Raw genomic sequence first — 21,233 nt, 5'->3', positions numbered from 1 at the left:
TTACCATTTTATCAGCGACCACATCAAGAGAAAAGAGATTGATGTCTTCCACATCAGCTTAGTCGATCAACCCGCTGACATCTTTACCAAAGCCCTCTCAGCCACCAGGTTTTCTACTCTTCGAGACAAATTAACTGTCAGACCGATGGATAGTCAATTTGAGGGGCCCTGTTAACAACCCAGTTCAGCTGCACCGCAGCACATCAAGATAAACTCACGAGTCCGTTAACAACCCAGTTCAGCTGCACCGCAGCACATCAGTTTTATTTGGCTCCGGCATCTCCGTGGCCTCATTTGATTGGCCCACACACATTAGCAGCTCCACTACTCACTACTACTAATGGCTTTGTCAGCTTCTAGAATTATCCTCTTCTCTTATTTTTACACTTCATCACTGTAGCTCTTCTTTAAGCTTAAGCAATTAATGAGGATACAATCAGTGAGCTAAAGTTTTGTTCTTACTTTTCTCCGTTTCTCCTTTATGCAAATATAATCTGCAGGTGCTTTTATGGTATCAGAGTAGAAGTGCTAACGCACACCAATCCTTCTTTAAATGGGAGAACAAGGATCATCTTCAGGCAGTACGGCGACGTCATCTCTATATGCAACCATGGTAGATTTCACCGTCCCGACGCCATTGAAATTCCTCATGTCAAACTTAAAATCCATTGTTAATGTTCATCTCTCTAGCGATAATTACGCGATATGGAGACGCCAAATCTTCAAGTCATTTTCTGCAAATGGATTTGACGGATACCTTATCGGGAAAACGACGTGCCTGTCGGAACAGAACGCTGATCATCGTCTCTGGAAGCTCATAGTCCAAAATCTGGTCTCCACATTGATCTCAACTATTTCACCATCGGTGTTACCATACATCATCCATTTATCCACTTCGAGTGAAATCTGGGCAACACTCGAAATCAGGCTACAACCAACTAACAGATCCAGGGTGATTTAGCTCAAACACAAGCTTCATAATGTCAAGATGGGAAATCAGACCATTGCCCAATATCTCACCCAGATAAAAACTATGATCGACAACATCGTTGCCGCTGGCTCAAATGTGGATTCAGAAGATATTATCATCTTCATCCTAAATGGTTTACCACCAACTTACAATCCTCTCAAGGCTGCTATCTGAACTTCCCCACATTCTCTCAACCTAGAGAGTCTATACTCACTGCTTTGCAGTGAAGAGATACACAACCAGAATGAACTTCAACGAGATATTAATCCACAGTCGGACACCCAGGCACTTTACGTTAGTCGTACGACTGGTTCTCGTGATAGAACAGGGAAACCAAGTCGCGGCCGTGGATTGTCATTCAATCTGAAATACTCATCTCCGAGACCATCTGCTGGTGCACCATCTTCCCCACCAACAACAAGACCACAATGCCAGATATGTGGTAAAATTGGACACACAACACTTTCATGCTGGCATAGGTGCAATACTCAACAATACGCGCCGCCGATGACACCAAGTCCACGGGCTTTCATCTCCAATCCATACCTCACTAAATGGGTGATGGACTCCGGCGCTTCGAGCCACCTTACGGTCGACATCAATAACCTGCAACCAGTGACACCGTATACAGGAACCGAATCTGTCTCCATTGCCAACGGCTCTTCCCTCCCCATCCACAACATCGGCGAGGGTATCCTTCCTCTTCCTGAAACAACCCGTAAGCTTCTCTTCCACAATCTTCTTCATGTGCCTTCTCTATCTCATAATCTCATATCTATTTCCAAACTAACATCCGATAACAACTGTTATATCTCCTTTGACTCCGGCGGCTTCTCCATCCACGATTCACAGGACAACAAAATTCTGTTCCGTGGCATAATCCGTAACGGACTCTACTCATTCCATACCGGCACTCCCAAGAAGCTGTCTGCTCTCCACACTTCAACCATCTCCGCTTCCACCTTGCACGCCAGACTCGGACATCCACATCCCCGCACACTAGCTATTTTATCTAAGCAACTTCCTTTTTTCATGTAATTCCTCTTTTGTTCCTCTATGTCAGTCATGTAAAGTGGCCAAGAGCCACAAGCTACCCTTTTCTACTTGCTCTAATCATGTAACCGAACCATTTACTTTAATACATAGTGATGTTTGGGGACCAGCACCGGTGCCATCTCTCAATGGTTATAGATATTACATAATTTTCATTGATGACCATTCATGTTTTTGCTGGCTATTTCTCCTACATACTAAGGATGAGGCATTTTCCAAATTCAAACAATTCCATTCCATGATTAAAACCGTATTCAATGCCCGAATCAAACACCTCCGCTCCGATGGTGGTGGAGAATACACCAGTCACGTTTTCAACCAGTACCTCCATGACAACGGCAATTTTTGCCAATTGTCCTGCCCATATACGCCTGAGCAAAACGGCGCCGCCGAACGCAAACATCGCCCCCTCCTCGACACTACCCGCACTCTCCTCCATGCTTCTCACCTTCCTTCTCAATTTTGGGTTGAAGCACTACAGACCTCCAGCTACCTAATCAACCGCCTCCCTTCTTCCTCCATTAACTTCAACTCACCTTATACGCTCTTACATGGCCACCCTCCTACCTATACCCACCTGCGCGTGTTCGGTTGTCTCTGCTTCCCCTGGCTCCAACCACATTCAGCTAACAAATTAGCTCCCTGATCTCATCCCTGCATCTTCCTAGGATACTCCACTCACCACAAAGGATTCAGATGCTATAACCCCTCCACTCGCAAAATTCATATATCCAGAACGTTCGCTTTCATGAAAATTCATTCTACCACGATTTTCACCCTACACCTTCCAGCAACCTCCCCACTCCTTCACCATACTCTCCTCTTTTAATACCCCCTCTACCTTATATCCTCCTTCTCAACCCCCAGACACAATCCTCCCACCTCCCACACTATCTCCTCATATCACACATTCTTCCCCCACTACTACGATTTCTAACACCTCCACCTCCTCATCTGTACCACCCCAATCACCTCTCACAACCTACCAACTTCCTTCTCCACACCCTCACCCAAATATTCACCCAATGCTTACTCGTTCCCGCACGGGTAATCTTCGCCCCAAACCCATCTTCGACCTCCTCGCTCATACTAACCCCCTTATCACCCCTTATACTTATAACCAAGCATCAAAACTACCTCCCTGGTGTAATGCCATGTCCTCCAAATTCATTGCCCTTCAGAAGCATGGCACTTGGTCCCTCACCAAACCACCTCCCAACACGCCTATACTCGGTTGTCGCTGGACCTACAAGCTAAAACTACACCCTGACGGCACCATTGTCCGTCACAAGGCCAGACTCGTTGCACAGGGTTACTCACAACAATTTGGTATTAACTACAAGGACACATTCAGCCCGGTGGCCAAGCTCCCTACAATCCGTGTCCTCCTTTCCGTCGCCCTCCACCATAATTGGAAGATTCTCCAATTTGACGTAGCTAATGCCTTCCTCCATGGTGATCTCCAAGAAGAAGTGTACATGTAGCAGCCACAAGGATTCATAGACCCGCAACATCCTGAGCATGTTTGCCGTCTACATAAGGCTATTTATGGCCTCAAACAGTCCTCACGCCAATGGTTTCAAAAGCTAACATCATTTTTAACAAACTTTGGCTTCTCATTTAGCAGGTCCGACCCATCGTTGCTGAAATTCATTCAAGAGGGGACACCCAGATTTATTTTCTGATATATGTCGATGACATATTACTCACCGGGAACAATCCAACAATGATTGAACGCTTGCTGTTGCAACTTCAAAATCAATTTTTCCTCCAACAACTCGGACCACTTTCAATGTTCATTGGCATTCAGGCACACCATCACGATAATGGGATCTTCTTACAACAATCCCATTACGCTCATGCCATCCTCGAATCAGCCGGTTTTACCTCCTGTAAACCATCCATTACACCTATTTCCCTTAAAACCAACAAGCCCCTGGACCTCGACACACCATACACCGATGCCACCCTTTATCGTCGCCTCGCCGGCTCCCTTCAATATGTTACCATTACTCGCCCTGACATCGCCTTTTCAACCAACTGCATATGCCAACATATGCACAATCCCTCCGCCTATCATTTCAAGCTTCTCAAACGTCTCCTTCGCGACATCAAAGGGACGATTCATTATGGCTTGCCAATTCGCAAAGGCGATCTCTGTCTTCATACATACACCGATGCAGATTGGGCGGCGGATACTATAGATCGGAAATCTGTTACAGGGTTTTGTACATTCCTTGGTCCTAACCTCATCTCTTGGCATGTGAAGAAGCAAGTCACAGTGGCAAAGTCATCCACAGAAGCCGAATATAGATCCCTCTCCTCTGCTACCTCCGACGTCATTTGGCTTCGTCGCCTTGCCGCAGACTTCCTTATTCCTCAATCTCAGCCCACACCAATTCATTGTGACAATATCTCAGCTCTCGCTCTCGCCAACAACCCGGTATTCCATGCTCGGACCAAGCACATAGAGATCGATTACCATTTTATCAGCGACCACATCAAGCGCAAGGAGATCGATGTATTCCATATCAGCTCAGTCGATCAACCAGCTGACATCTTTACAAAAGCCCTCTCAGCCACCAGGTTTTCTACTCTTCGTGACAAATTAACTGTCCGGCCGATGGACAGTCAATTTGAGGGGCCCTGTTAACAACCCAGTTCAGCTGCACCGCAGCACATCAAGCTTATTTGGCTCCAGCATTTCCATTGCCTCATTTGATTGGCTCACACACATTAGCAGCTCCACTACTCACTGCTATTAATGGCTTTGCCAGCTTCTAGAATTATCCTCTCCTCTTATATATACACTTCATCACTGTAGCTCTTCTCTAAGCTTATGCAATTAATGAGGATATAATACGTGAGCTAAAAGTTCTGTTCTTACTTTTTCTCTGTTTCTCTTCTACACAAGTATAATCTGCATGCGCTTTTATATGTATTCAGATTTCATACTAATCGGCTTTACCTGAAAATTCCCCATTCTTTTTTCAAGGAAGACCTTGACCCTGAAAGTGGTTTATGACTGGAAGGAAGGCCATCGTCATTGTTGTGGACCCTTTATGCATTCTCCTCTCAATTGTCCAACAACCCCATCAAATCCCACTTCTACCAAAGTGGTCATAGCATAAGAAAAAATTATTTCGTGCGGTCACCATATATTGTACGGAGGTGAATCAAGACATGCCACGTTATTTTTTTTTATGTACTAGATGATATGGTGCATCTGATTCGCCTCCAGACACTCTGATGACCGCATATAATGATTTCTCCGGTAGAAGAAACTCATCATTTAAAATTTATTTTCATCAAACTGAATTTCAAAGTGTGATGCCGGTCTTTATTTTAGACTATGACTAGCTATGGGGCGGGTGAGCTGGGGGCGGATTATCTTCTTAGGTAAAGACTGTCTATTGAGGGAGAAATTATTAGGTGTGGAGTGCGGACGGGAGAATCGTCCGCACAAGTACTGGGTACCTAGCGATACTGAGTGCGGGTACCGAGCTGGGTACCCACCAATGAGATGATGTGGCACATTTTTATTGGTCTCCGAACGCACTCCGCACCTAATAATTTCTCCTATTGAGGTGGCAGTTGAGTTGGTGGCGAGCGGTCTGATTTGGTAGAGGGATGAGCTGGGCGGGCTGATTTAGCGGACTAAAAAAAAAAAAAAGATATTTAAGTCGTAAGTTGTTCTAATGACAAGTTAGTTTTTTTAGTTTTAATTAATTTATAGTATGATTTATAAATATATAGTTTAATTAAAATTTATATATATTTATAAAAAATCAAATTTAAAAAAAAAAAAACTTACAAATATGCTTTTTTTCTTTTTATATTTAATTTGTTTTTAATAAATACTATATATTTAAGTTTATAATCTTACTTATTTATAATATCATTTATAAAAAAACAAAAATAAAAAAGAAAACTTCGAGAAAATCAAATAGTTAAATCTAAATTAATTTGACAATTTTTTTTATTATAAATATGTAATTTAATTAACATTTTTATATATATTTATAAAAAAAATAAGAAAAGATCAAGTCGTCAGCGTCAGCGGTGCTAACGACTTGATTTTTTCTGGTTTTTTTATAAATAATATTTTCGAATTTTTTAATAAATGACACTTTAAAATATTAAATACTGTCAAATAAATTATAATTTAACTATTTGTTTTTCTCTTTTAAATTTTTTTTTATTATTTTTACAAATATATACAAATGATTTATTTTTTTTATATAAATGATACTACAAAAAATTAAAAAACTCTGAAATAATTTTTCGCATAAGAAATCATGAGAAAAGGTAACGACTTTCTTGTGTGACCCGTCCCAAACCCGATGGGTGCCGACCCAACCCACCGACCCACTGACCAGACCCACTTGGTGTGGCCATCCTCAGAAATTTCACCTAATTAATTATTAAACTATTTCCTTTTGAAAATTTGTCCACAGAAAAATCTCCTCTCAAATGAACCATTTGTTTTTTTCTTTTATTTTAATTTATTTCCTATTCGTTGTTTTTATCTTTTCTCATAATCATTTGCAATTTCCTTTCTCCGAACTATGTGAGATTTAATCCTTCAATTTATTTTCAATCGAAGGTACACAAGCAGCTTGTCATCTATTGAGTAATAAGTTCCCATATGATTTTTTTGATAAAATCTTTTTATAACTTTAAAAAACAAAAGATTTACATACATAGTGAAAACTATATTATTTAAATATTTCACATCTATATTTTACTATTTACTTACGTCGCACTTATAATTTTAAATAAAACAAAAAATAACACTATTATCATCTTCTTCATTACAATCCCGTTAATGAACTCATCTATCACGTACCACATCGCCATTTGTTGTTGCCGTTTGCAAGCAAAGTCCCATTGACCATCACTAGTGCACGCCATTAGTCTTATCAGATTACTTCCGTAGTGAGATTCAAGCTTCGTTTGGAACAGTTTTTTTATTGCTTCCTAAAACAGCTTTCAATAAATGTTCCACATCTATATATACTTTACTATTTACTTAGGTCGCACTTATACTTTTAAATAAAACAAAAAATAACACTATTATCATCTTCTTCATTACAATCTCGTTAATGAACTCATCTATCACGTACCACATCGCCATTTGTATTTGCCGTTTGCAAGCAAAGTCCCATTGACCATCACTAGTGCACGCCATTGGTCTAATCAGATTACTTCCGTAGTGAGATTCGGGTTCGTTTGGAACAGTTTTTTTATTGCTTCCTAAAACAGCTTTCAATATAAAATTTTATAATTCAAAAAATTTTTGTACTAAAACACCGCCAATCATGAACTTTCTCGGCAAGATCTTGTCACAACTTTCTTGTCTCTTATTACTCATTGTAACTCCTTGTGAATTCCTCTTTGTCGTCGAGGGCTTCATCAAGGGCATTAATGAAAGTTAGTGTAATGCAGTATTGAAGTTTAAATGTTAAATATATATCATTGAGATTTGGGATGAACATGCATGGGAGTAATTATTCTGTCCGGACACCGAATACATCCAGAGACCAATAACAAAACTCCACGTCACAAAGTGCTTGGTACCGTGCTCGGTACAACACTCGGTACCGCGCTCGATACACTCAGTATGCTTGGTATTTTCACCGGATGTAATAATTGTTTCATGCATGGAGGTTCGAGAATATTTTGGGTTTTCGGATCATGTTTTTTGGATGAAATGAAGTTATTATTTTCTTTTAAAAAAATAAAAATAAAAATAACTGAACACCCCAACAAATCCTCCCAACAACAAAAGCATGAGTACACAACACAGAACACTATCTATTATTTTATAATTACGAAAAAACTGTACACTTAACTATTAGGAAATTGAGCAATAAGAGCTAAGTAATGAGCTTACTCGTGCGACAAACACAATTACCCATAGCTTCTTTAAGGGAATTCATCAAAAGCTATCCAAAAGCTTGATCACTTCGCCAATGGAGGGTCTGCTGCTCGGCCTCTCCTCCGTAGACCTGTAAGCCACTCCCAACACCCCCTTCACCTCCGCCTCCACCACCGCTTCTCTCCCCATCAAAGGATCTAAAAGCTCCATCTGCCTTCCCCCCTCCAGCATTCCACGGGCCCACCTCACCAGCGCCATCTCCTCACCATCACCTCTCTTCACCGGCCAACTCGGCCGCTTTCCCGTCACCACCTCCATCACCAACACCCCAAAGCTATAAATATCGCCCCTTGCTGTCGCCGCCGTAACTCCCTCTCTATACTCCGGCGCCATGTACCCCACTGTCCCCGCGGCCTCCTGCGTCGATGCATGCGATCTCGACGCCTCCACCAACCGCGCCAATCCGAAATCGGCGATCCGGGCAACTGATTCGCCGTCGAGCAGGATGTTGCTGGCCTTGATGTCGCGGTGGATTATGCTCGGGCGGCATACCTCGTGGAGGAAGGCGAGGCCCGCGGCGACGCCGCGGAGGATACGGAGGCGGGACGACCACGTGAGCGGCGGAAAGAAGTCAGGATTGGGGTCGTGGAGGCGTTGGTCGAGGCTGCCGCCGGGGAGGAATTCGTAGATGAGGAGGCGGTCGGAGCCGGCGATGCAGTAGCCGAGGAGGCGGGCGAGGTTGGGGTGCTGGATGCGGGCGAGGGTGTCCATTTCGGCGCGAAATTCGCGGAAGCCTTGGAAGGGGGCGAGGTCAGGGGAGAGGCGTTTGACGGCGACGGGGGCGCCGGAGGGAAAGATGGCCTTGTACACGAAGCCAAAGCCACCATCTCCGAGGATGCGGTCCGGGGAGAAATTTTTGGTGGCGGCGGCGAGATCGGAGAGGGAGATGTGGGGGAGGGAGGGATCGAAGGCGAAGCTGCGCTCGTATGAAGGGAGAGTAAGGGCGGTGGAAGGGGTGGAGAAAGAGACGGAGAGGAAGGGGGGAAGGGGTTTACGGGGACGGCGGCGGCAGAAGAGGAGGACGATGAAGAATAGAAGGAAGATAGCCGAGAAGCTGCCGGCGGCGGCGATTATGCCTTGGAGGATAGGTTCCATGATTGAGGGGATGGGTGGGAGAGATTGAAGGGAGGGGGGGAGGGAATGATTGACGTTAGGGTTTTGACGGGAAGAAGAGGAGGAGAATGTTTGACTGGGAGAAGAAGAACACGCCATGACGTGCCCGGTGCCTCCATTTTCCTGCCGCGCAGGTCAGTCAAAATTTTTTTCCAATGCTGAGCGCAAAAATTGGTGAAATTTTGAAAACGTGACTCTAAATAGTCAATATGAATAATTGACCAACATAATTTATTATATATTAGGTGATATAATGGCTTCTGGTTTGAATTTGAACGCGTTCGGAATTTTTCCCACTTAACAGTTTAATGGGCAAATTTTTTTATTATTTGCATAAAAAAAATAATCATATCGTCAACCCAAATGACATTTGCATATAAAGATCAAATGCAAAAAAAGCTCTAGATTTTATTACAAAGATTTCGTTTGAGAAAAAATTTTCTTATTTTTAAAGTATTTGTTTTATATAATTTTCTTAAAATTTTTATATTAAAAAATTACTTAAAAAATCAGTAAGAAAGTCGTCCCAAATGAAATCAAAGATTTTGTTTAAGCTTTAGATTTCATTTTACTAAAAACGAAAAAATATTGACCAAAAATTCTCTCAAATGAAGAAGTTATTCTGTGCGGAATCCATACATAATTTCCCTGTGGGGCTACAATTAAATAAAGCCTAAGTTTAATTTAAAATATATAATTAATGGACCAAGCACTAGAAATATCATTGATTTTGTCTACATACATTAGTATGTTTGATCCCTTATTAGTTAAAAACTAACACAAAGGCAACATAATTCCCTTACAAAGTTGTGGTGCTTATTGTTTTGTGCCATGAAATATTTGTTCTGTCACTAATCTATAACTTCCCTAACAAAGTTGATTGTCTTGATGAATTCTTATTGATAATATATTTAGCTTATTCAAATTTCTAAGTGTTCTCATTGCTTTATCAGCCAAATTTTAAGAAATATAATTTAAGAGTAATAAAATAATAGAAGTGTAGTTAAATTTATTTGTATATTTTAATTTCATTTATATTTTGATGAATATTTGAAAGATATTTTGGGTTTGCTGCTCTAAAGATTTTATTGGTGGACACAAATTACTAAAGTCATATATTTCAATTGATTTGAAATTTTTTATAAATTTTCAATTCGTACCTCTTTATTAGGTTTAGGGTTTAAGATATGATTTATTAAGTGGTTATAAGGAAGAATGTAAGTTGCTAATTAAGAATTTCTGACATTATTTGAAAGAAATTGGATGCACCTTAATGGATGATAGTTGATAGGGGTGTCAATTTCGAGTCACGGTTCGGGTTCGGGTCGAACCCGAAATTGACCCGGCACTATTCAGGTCAACCCGAACCCGACCTGTTTTTGAAAATGGGTCAATTTTCCTAACCTGAACCCAACCCGCTTCGGGTCCGGGCCAACCCTACACGACCCGAATGACCCATTTCCAATAAAAAATTGCTAGTTTTCGGATAAAAAATGGGTCTATCTCCTCTTTTTCGGGTCAAAATTGGGTTGCCCGGTCAAAATCAAGCTTTCGGGTCAATTTCGAGTCAAAGGGTTAACCCGAACCCGACCCAATTTTTGAAACGGGTCGAAATGTTGAACCCGAACCCGACCCGTTTTGGGTTCGGGTTGACCATAAACCAAAATTTTCGGGTCGGGTTCGAGTAGGATTTTCGGGTCATGTCAAATATTGACACCCATAATAGTTGAACAAATATCATGAATAGAACTTTCATTAACTTTCTTGTCTATTATCCACATGGATTATTATTTCTAAAATATGTTGATATTTTCCATATCATGAAAGATGCTACTATTTTATTTTCATCACTTATTATAATGGTTGAGTAGATTGGTTCCAAAAATATCATTCAATTAATTATTGATAATGTTATAAATGAAAGTACTTTTAAAAGTGTGTTCTACATAACTATAAAATAAACCATCAATCACATATCTATACACTTTTATATTATAGGCCAAATTTTTATGAGCATGCTTCTCATTACACCTCATTGTCTGTAACCCAAGATACATATTACAAAATGAGAGTGGGAATAACATAATAACAATGAAGTGTACGAGAAATTACTTGTAACTCAAGCTCGTTCCATCTAATTCATATGGGTAAGGGACAAGAAGCGTTGGACTACCCACACGAAAATGTTCAATGACCATAGAAGTATGTATAACCCAATGATGTTGTTGGCATGAGTAGGTTCCATTGCTTCACTCGAATATAGATGCAAGCTTGCTAAAATTACCCCCATCCAAAGAATACATGGAAAAAAATTCTAAGTTTTCAAGCAATGATATATTTTTGTTGTTGAGGGTAAAATAAATGGTATGATGGTGTTCATCTCATAAATTCTTATAATTTTTCATTCTTTTTACAATTTTATTATAATAATTGCTTAAATCAGAATAATTTTCTCTTTTTCAAAATAAATGAGTCGGCTCGTAAGCCAGTTCGAACTCGTAGAATAAAGCCTAAGCTCAAGCTAGCTCGAGCTCAATAAATTAATCAAGCTCAAGTTCAAGTCAGAGATGACTCGAGCTCGACTCGACTCGTTTACACCCATAATGACTGTCCTTTTCAAATATGCACATTTTTCAGCTCTTAAACATCAATTTTCATTTTCATCGATACAATGAGTAGAATGACTTCAGTTTACAATATTTGTACGTAACACCATGTAAATTTATATCAGACTATAACTATAGTTTTGTGAGTGCTTTGTGGAGAATTATTGCGCCTTAGCGCGCGGCACGACTTCGAGTGATAGAAGCTCATATCAGAAATTTCTGTCTAAAGCAGAGTTTTCTTAAAACATGACAAGTCATGGATCTTTAGGTTTATCTCCATTCCAAGCAATTTATTGCAGAGCACTGCCTACCATTATCCCTTCCCACTCTTAGACTCCAAGTATTGAAGCAGCATGTCTTCATGAACATAATTAAATATTAAAACAACTGTAGTGTGTTAGTTTTTGTGGAATCTGATTGTGTCGATCAATCGGGTTATAATGTTGACTTAGACCTCAATTCTATCCATCGAGCTCATCGGCGGGTTATAATGTTGACTTAGACCTTAATCTATTGGTCAAGTTCACCGGGGGTTATAGAGGGACCGTATAGTCTCGCGGCATTCTACATTGGAGCATTGCAACGCTGTACACGTGTACTGTAGCATCATAGGCATCACGACGGCGCTGTAATCTAACATAGAAACAGAGAGTGGAGCATCATTGCACATTGGGCTGGAGAGAGAGTAGAGCTCTGTGGCACTCCAAACCCTAGTGTCATGACCCTAGGGGTCAGGCCTTATATTTAACTTAAATGATTGCATCCCTTTTTCATGTAAAAATGGATATCTTTGTTAGTTTTAAGAATGAAGAGTGAAGTAAAGTGAGACAAAGAGACAATGAGAGAAAAAGATTTGTACAATTTCTATCAAAGTGGATGAAAGACTGTCAAGCTAAGGTTGTACTGTGTTACAAATGTCTGTTATGTCAGTGGTATTCTGTAACAAAATTTGTAACGTTAGTTGCAATGTGTCACTTGAATTGTTAAAGTACACATTGTGTTTGTTAAATTGTATTCAGTTTGGAGTTAAAATGATAGTTGTCTGAATGAAATCCAAATTAACACCGTACAACATTTAAAACGACTTTCTAATGCAAAAATTTCAACTTCAAAAAAAATTTTGTACTAAAAAACTACTTTAGAAAGTAACAAAAAAGCTTTCACAAACAAACCTTAGTATAGCCAAAAGCTTGTGTTGTCCATTAAGTAAGATTTCTGAATTCTGATTCATGAATATCAGCCTCAACCTTCTCATAAAAAAGCATGCTTGCCTCCGCTGCAAGAACATCCTCCAAACTGATACGTTTGACTTTAGTATCAGAAATATAAACCCAAGATCCATTCATGGAATCTGGTAGCTCCCCAGCAGCACCAAAAGATAATTGAGATTCCATTCTCCTGTAAACTGCATAATGTCCACTGCCAGGCCTTCCGTAATGCTCAACAACTGAACGGAGCTGGTACATACAACTCGCTGATGATCTTGCGATTCCTACCTGGAAGGAAAAGGCAAATGTTACAAAACAGATCAGAGCAGAGTTGCACAGATATAGTTGATTTATGACCTTTTCACTGTAACCTCTTTCTGGAATGATGCAGGTTTGATCTAAATCAGCAGCCAACTCTGTTACCATCTTCTCACTGTTGTCTACAGAAGCAGCTTCCAAGAGTTTACTTTCTAAAAGTTCACCAGATGGTACTTCTAACTTAATTTCAGACAAGGATGCCACAGAAGGGTTTTGACCAACCATTCTGTAAAAATGTTGTAGCATCCGCATGTCCTGTTGCTTGAGCAATGCGCAATCTAGTGCCTTCATGTTGCTATGCATATATTTTACAGAAGTCAATTGCCCCAATTTTGTTGCAGTTTCCACAAATGCAGAAAGGTCAAGAAACAATGGAAAAGATACATATCCCTGTAATCAGACATCATAAATCTTACAAGGAACTAACATTCAATTATGACTTTGTTTGAAACTGTTTTCTTACTGTTTTTTAAAATAGCTTTTTAATATATAAATTAAAATTTTTGTATTGAAAAAGCTTCTTTAAAAAGCAGAAATAAAGCCGTCCCAAACGAAGCATATGTCTATTAAGTTATAAATTGAACATACCTGAAGCTTGACCAATTCACCATGGCAGTTCATTGACGCGCGTTGCAAATGAAAGCAGAGTACCTAGAATACATCAAAAACATTTTGTTTATATCAAAATTAAGACATTACTAAATTGATACGGTAAACTTTAAGAAAAATTAAAATGTTTGCTTAATTTGCAAGCATTCATATCTCATACCTTCGGGCATTTAATGATACTTAATTTCTTTAAAGCATGTGAAATAACAGTCCAAGAAATTTCTTCATCGCAAAAAAGGTTTTTGCAATCACAAGAATCATGCTTGACACAGTCGCTGAGTTTTTTAATTTTAACCTGAAAAAAGGGCACTTAATTTACTCAGCCAAGGAAATCCTGGTCTCCAAAACATTTCAGTAAAAGACAAACATATAAAGGATATGCTGGTAAATAACAAAGAAAGAGGCCATGTGAGTATAAAAGCACCACCTTATCTTTTTCAGTTCTATAAGAGAGTTGCTTCAAGGCAGTTGCATGCCAACATCTACCACAGCGATAATCATCAACACGCTCCAATTTGGTGAAATGCCTTAGACAATCGAACAAGCTGCAGCCCTCCATCTAATTCAGCAAAGAAACATGGAAAGGCAATTAGAAATATCTGGAACAAGGAGTTGGGACTAAAACATACAGATTCATAAAAAAAGAGGGTCATCAGTGACGTACAATATCAGCATGTCTATCCAGCACAGGTGAGAGAGGCAAGGAGCGCAAGAACTCCAAATCCACAGAAAGCTGACAATACAACATAAACATTTAGATCAAAGATACAAAAAAGAGCTATTCAAACAGAAAATGATTTAAGAGTTGGGCTTCATTTGGGACTGCTTTTTTGCTTCTTGTTAAAATAATTTTTTAGCACAAAAATTTTAACTTTTATAATAAAAAGCTGTTTTTAAAAAACAGCGAGAAAGACGTCCCAAATGAATCCTTAGACATGTGACTTCAGTTATGTGACTTTTCACATATGATTGTGCATAATTGTTTGTGTATGCATGAGAAACTGTTTCATATACGTAGATAACATATATGCGCTAGAGAGAGCACCTTGCTTAGCAAATTATAATGTTCAGTGAGAGCAAATTGCTTAGAAGATTGATGTGTTTCTTCTGGGCATGCTATAAGTACAGCGGAAAGGAAATGTCAAACAAATAAAGAGCTGACAGAATTCTGAAAAGGAAATTACCATATTTGAACAAGTTTGGCATCTTAAATAGCTCCCAATAACTACATCAAATGGCCCAATAAAAAGCTTCTTCCATTTCTCGAATTCATGTGGCGTTCCCTTCTCTTGGTTGTAAATCCTACTAGAAGAGAAGGCAGTGATGTCTGCCAGAGATCCACCATGTTGCAAATGAATAAAATGCTCAAGGATTTCTTTCTCTAAGGAAGACAAGAGATGGATGAATGCTTCCGCAGCATCCTATATGAGGAAAAGAAAATGTTTTCTGGATGCACAGCATAATCCTTATTAAATTTATTAGGAATCCAAAGGATAGAGAATCCACCTGTTGTCTCATCAAATTGAAGTCCTGGACATATTGGCCCATAGCAAGCATCACGTTTCTTGGGTTTACTACAGTCTTCTCATTGTGAACTACGCACAGTTCTGAAAATTAGGAAAATTTTTTAGTGCAGTAGAACAAGTATAATTTTGAGTTGGTGAATAGAACATTTATTTTAAAAAGATGCTAGCATTAAGAATATAAGAGGCCATTATTAACAGGATGAAACATGGAAAAGATTAGAAAAGATGTGGTAACTGGTAAGCAATAAAAACATGAGGTTTTAATAAAGATAGCGTCAAGATTATGTAATAGAGGCATATGCAATATAATTCAGAAATTCAGAAATTAATCTGATAGAAGATGAAGATGAAAATGGGAGAGATGAAGACTCAACATGACCGAATTAAAGTTAGTTTTGGAGCCTATGCTGAGCTCTAGAGCACACAACCAAACGAGAAAATTTTAAATAGCTTATTATATAATAGTTTTAATAAAAAGAGTACAACAAAAACAACAAATTTTTATCCCACTACATGAGGTCGGCTACATAAATCTTTTTTCTCCATTATGCCCTATTAGGAGTTAAACTCTCATTTAAATCTAATAAAAAAAATATCATTTTTAACATTTTCTAATCAACTTTTTTAGGTCTATCTCTACATTTCTTAACATAGAACGGATCGAATATATCCAACCCCCTAACAAAGTCATCAAAAACCCAACTTTTTATGTGGCCAAACCATCTAAAAGATGATTCTCTAATATTATGGGAGAGGAAATTAAGGTCAATCTCCCATTAAATTCAAACTGGCATGATTGGGGAAGGTTTTGTTAAAACTGAGAATTTGAGAGGGAAAAGCTTGAAATTATTCATTACAATCTTCCCTATTTATAGATCTATACAAGATATCATAACGAGGAAATAATAAATTGCAGATTTAATACATAAATAATACATAAAAATCTTTCCTAAATCCTTTCCTTCATTATGGCGGGATCCATGAGAGTATCCCACGGATTGATCTTTGTGTCCGTCGGATCCTTTGCACTGGGAACGGCTGGATTTCAACACTCCCCCTCAAGCTGGAAAATATGGATGTGTCATCCCCAGCTTGTCAATCATTCTAAGCAAGGCAGAACTGTCCAATCCTTTAGTAAGGATATCTGCAAGTTGATCATTTGATGATACATGGTCGACACTTACTAGACCACTGTCTAGTTTTTCATTCTGTAAAAATGTTGTAGCATCCGCATGTCCTGTTGCTTGAGCAATGCGCAATCTAGTGCCTTCATGTTGCTATGCATATATTTTACAGAAGTCAATTGCCCCAATTTTGTTGCAGTTTCCACAAATGCAGAAAGGTCGAGAAACAATGGAAAAGACATATGTCCCTGTAATCAGACATCGTAAATCTTACGAGGAACTAACATTCAATTATGTTTTTGTTTGGGATAGCTTTTTTATTGCTTCTTCAAACAATTTTTTAATATATAAATTAAAATTTTTGTATTAAAAAGCTACTTTAAGAAGTAGTAATAAAACCGTCCCAAATGAAGCCGGTCTATTAAGTTATAAATCTAACATACCTGAAGCTTGACCAATTCACCATAGCAGTTCATTGACGCCCGTTGCAAATGAAAGCAAAGTACCTAGAATACATCAAAAACATTTAGTTTATATCAAAATTAAAACACTACTATACTGATACGCTAAATTTTAAGAAAAATTAAAATGTTTGCTTAATTTGCAAGCATTCATATCTCATACCTTCGGACATTTAATGATACTTAATTTCTTTAAAGCATGTGAAATACCAGTCCAGGAAATTTCTTCATCGCAAAAAAGGTTTTTGCAATCACAAGAATCATACTTGACACAGTCGCTGAGTTTTTTAATTTTAACCTGAAAAAATGGCACTTAATTTAGTCAGCCAAGGAAATCCTGATCTCCAAAACAGTTCAGTAAAAGACAAACATATAAAGGATGCTGGTAAATAACAAAGAAATAGGCCATGTGAGTATAAAAGCTCCACCTCATCTTTTTCAGTTCTATAAAAGAGTTGCTTCAAGGCAGCTGCATGCCAACATCTACCACAGCGATAATCATCAACACGCTCCAATTTGGTGAAATGCCTAAGGCAATCGAACAAGCTGCAGCCCTCCATCTAACTCAGCAAAGAAACATGGATAGGCAATTAGAAATATCTGGAACAAGGAGTTGGGACTAAAACATACAGAACCATAAAAAAAAGCGGGTCATCTACGACATACAATATCAGCATTTCTATCCAGCACAGGTGAGAGAGGCAAGGAGCGCAATAACTCCAAATCCACTGAAAGCTGACAATACAACATAAACATTCAGGTCAAAGATACAACAAAAAAGAAAAAAAAAAGAGCTATTCAAACGGAAAATGAATTAAGAGTTAGGATTCGTTTGGGATGGCTTTTTACTGTTTCTTAAAGCAGTTTTTGAGCACAAAAATTTTAACTTTTATACTAAAAAACTGTTCTAAAAAACAGTGAGAAAGCCGTCCCAAACAAAACCTTAGACATGTGACTTCAGTTATGTGACTTTTCACATATGGTTGTGCATAATTGTTTATGTATGCATGAGAGATTGTTTCATACACGTAGATAACATATATGCGCTAGACAGAGCACCTTGCTTAGCAAATTAAAATGTTCAGAGAGCGCAAATTTCTTAGAAGATTGATGCGTTTCTTCTGGACATGATATAAGTACAGCGGAAAGGGAATGTCAAACAAATAAAGAGCTGACAGAATTCTGAAAGGCAATTACCATATTTGAACAAGTTTGGCATCTTAAATAGCTCCCAATAACTGCATCAAATGGCCCAATAAAAAGCTTCTTCCATTTCTCGAATTCATGTGGCGTTCCCTTCTCTTGGTTGTAAATCCTACTAGAAGAGAAGGCAGTGATGTCTGCGAGAGATCCACCATGTTGCAAATGAATAAAATGCTCAATGATTTCTTTCTCTAAGGAAGACAAGAGATGGATGAATGCTTCCGCAGCATCCTATATGACGAAAAGAAAATGTTTTCTGGATGCACAGCATAATCCTTATTAAATTTATTAGGAATCCAAAGGATAGAGAATCCACCTGTTGTCTCATCAAATTGAAGTCCTGGACATATTGGCCCATAGCAAGCATCACGTTTCTTGGGTTTACTACAGTCTTCTCATTGTGAACTACGCACAGTTCTGAAAATTAGGCAAATTTCTTAGTGCAGTAGAACAAGTATAATTTGGAGTCAGTGAATAGAACATTTATTTTAAAAAGATGCTAGCATTAAGAATATAAGAGGCCATTATCAACAGGATGAAACATGGAAAAGATTAGAAAAGATGTGGTAACTGGTGAGCAACAAAAACATGAGGTTTTAATAAAGATAGCGTCAAGATTATGTAATAGAGGCATATGCAATATAATTCAGAAATTCAGAAATTAATCTGATAGAAGATGAAGATGAAAATGAGAGAGATGAAGACTCAACATGACCGAATTAAAGTTAGTTTTGGAGCCTATGCTGAGCTCTAGAGCACACAACCAAACGATGAAATTTTAAATAGCTTACTATATAATAGTTTTAATAAAAAGTGTACAACAACAACAACAAATTTTTATCCCACTACATGAGGTCGGCTACATAAATCTTTTTTCTCCATTGTGCCCTATCAGGAGTTAAACTCTCATTTAAATTTAATAAAAAAAAGATCATTTTTAACATTTTCTAATCAACTTTTTTAGGTCTATCTCTACATTTCTTAACATAGAACGGATCGAATATATCCAACCCCCTAACAAAGTCATCAAAAAGCCAACTTTTTATGTGGCCAAACCATCTAAAAGATGATTCTCTAATATTATGGGCAGGGAAATTAAGGTCAATCTCTCATTAAATTCAAAATGACATGATTGGGGAATGTTTTGTTAAAACTGAGAATTTGAGAGGGAAAAGCTTGAAATTATTCATTACAATCTTCCCTATTTATAGATCTATACAAGATATCATAACGAGGAAATAATAAATTGCAGATTTAATACATAAATAATACATAAAAATCTTTCCTAAATCCTTTCCTTCATTATGGCGGGATCCATGAGAGTATCCCACGGATTGATCTTTGTGTCCGTCGGATCCTTTGCACTGGGAACGGCTGGATTTCAACACTCCCCCTCAAGCTGGAAAATATGGATGTGTCATCCCCAGCTTGTCAATCATTCTAAGCAAGGCAGAACTGTCCAATCCTTTAGTAAGGATATCTGCAAGTTGATCATTTGATGATACATGGTCGACACTTACTAGACCACTGTCTAGTTTTTCTTTAATAAAATGTCTGTCCACTTCTATGTGCTTGGTCCTATCATGCTGGACTGGATTGTGGGTTATGCTGATTGCTGATTTCTTGTCACAATGTAGCTTCATGGGCTCATCCCACTTAACCTTTAAGTCTTCTAGGATTATTTTAATCCATAGTAGCTCACATATTCCCAAGGCCATAGCTCGATATTCTGCTTCTGCACTAGATCTTGCCACCATATTCTGTTTCTTGCTTCTCCATGTAACTAAGTTGCCTCCAAGAAATGTGCAATACCCAGAGGTAGATCTTCTATCAACCGGTGATCCTGCATAGTCAGCATCCGTGAATACTTCTAAGGTTATTCTTTGATCTCTCTTAAAGAGAATTCCTTTTCCTGATCTTCCTTTTAGGTAGTGTAATATCCTGTCTACCGCTTGCATGTGAATCTGCTTTGGATTCTGCATAAACTACTGACCATGCTTACAACAAATGCTATGTTTGGTCTAGTGTGGGAGAGGTAGATCAATTTCCCTATAAGTCTCTGGTAGGTCCCTTTATCTACATCTGGATCTTCTTTAGCTTCCCCCAATTTAAGATTAGGTTCTACTGGTGTCGGTGCTGGTTTACAAGCTAGTTTACCTATTTCTTTTAAAAGATCTTTGATGTATTTCTGTTGTGAAATGAAGATTCCTTTGCTGGAGTGAGCTACTTCAATTCCGAGGAAGTATTTTAGTCTACCAAGTTCTTTGATGTCAAATTCCGTAGTAAGACTTTTCCTTAAACTGTCTTTCTCCTCTATATTATCTCCAGTCAAAATAATGTCATCAACGTACACTAATAATATTGTGACTCCCCCTGAGTCTAAATGTTTGAAGAATAATGTATGATCCCCTTGACTTTGTCGATGCCCATTTAGGAGCTTGAATTTAGAGAATCTTTCGAACCAGGCCCTTGGTGATTGTTTGAACCCATATAGAGCTTTTTTCAGTTTGCACACCTTGTTACCTTCAGATTTTTCTTTAAACCCTGGTAGTATTTCCATAAATATCTCTTCTTCTAAATCTCCATGCAGGAATGCATTTTTCACATCCAATTGTTCCAGATGCCAGTTGTACTTTGCTGCTAGTGAGAGTAGTATTCGGACAGTATTCATTTTGGCTACAGGTGCAAACATTTTTTGGTAGTCAATGTCATATGTTTGAGTGAACCCTTTTGCCACCAATCTTGCCTTATATCTCTCTAGTGTGCCATCAGCTTTGTATTTCACTGAGAACATCAATTTGCAGCCGACCGATTTTTTCCCTATCGGTAGATTGACGATCTCCCACATTTTGTTCTTCTCCAGGGCCTGCATTTCATCCTTCATGGCATTTTTCCAATTTTTATCAGATAAGGCCTCATAAATAACTTTAGGAATATGGATATCTTCTAATGTAACAAAAAAATTTGTGTAATGATGAGAAGTTGTTGAAGGATATAGAGTTATTTATAGGGTATAAGGGAGGTGGTGAGCTTACCTTATTTTCAGGAGATGGTTCAGATTCTTGGATCTGCTTTGGAGCACAGCTTGAGCTTGTACGTCT

The 21,233-nt window shown here is 38.6% G+C and overlaps 2 protein-coding genes across 7 annotated transcripts in view; both read right to left on the bottom strand.

Annotated features, from left to right (window-relative positions):
• Positions 1-7,816: 7,816 nt before the first annotated feature.
• Positions 7,817-10,448, bottom strand: LOC110104800 (phytosulfokine receptor 1). Its single transcript, XM_028693144.1, has one exon. The coding sequence runs from the start codon at positions 9,174-9,176 to the stop codon at positions 7,965-7,967; it is 1,212 nt and encodes a 403-aa protein (XP_028548977.1). The 5' UTR covers positions 9,177-10,448; the 3' UTR covers positions 7,817-7,964.
• Positions 10,449-11,690: 1,242 nt separating this feature from the next.
• Positions 11,691-21,233, bottom strand: part of LOC110104799 (ubiquitin carboxyl-terminal hydrolase 27) — a 36,928-nt gene continuing 27,385 nt past the window's right edge. For 4 of the 6 annotated variants that reach the window (XM_020834056.2, XM_020834052.2, XM_020834058.2 and 1 more), the window contains 9 exons: positions 18,449-18,549; positions 18,127-18,363; positions 17,596-17,664; positions 17,358-17,489; positions 17,093-17,227; positions 16,912-16,974; positions 16,563-16,716; positions 13,249-13,445; positions 12,758-13,179 (listed from right to left, as the gene is read on the bottom strand). In XM_020834056.2, coding sequence (XP_020689715.2) covers positions 12,886-13,179; positions 13,249-13,445; positions 16,563-16,716; positions 16,912-16,974; positions 17,093-17,227; positions 17,358-17,489; positions 17,596-17,664; positions 18,127-18,363; positions 18,449-18,549 — 1,382 coding nt within the window. In that variant the 3' untranslated portion in view covers positions 12,758-12,885. Of the gene's footprint in view, positions 12,317-12,426; positions 12,449-12,757; positions 13,180-13,248; positions 13,446-16,562; positions 16,717-16,911; positions 16,975-17,092; positions 17,228-17,357; positions 17,490-17,595; positions 17,665-18,126; positions 18,364-18,448; positions 18,550-21,233 lie in introns of those variants that run through there. The other 2 variants (XM_028693142.1, XM_028693143.1) reach the window with 2 other exon arrangements.

Source organism: Dendrobium catenatum, unplaced genomic scaffold (genome assembly GCF_001605985.2).
Source record: "Dendrobium catenatum unplaced genomic scaffold, ASM160598v2 fragScaff_scaffold_231, whole genome shotgun sequence".
Taxonomy (NCBI): Eukaryota; Viridiplantae; Streptophyta; class Magnoliopsida; order Asparagales; family Orchidaceae; genus Dendrobium; species Dendrobium catenatum.
This window is presented reverse-complemented; position numbering and strand designations above follow the sequence as displayed.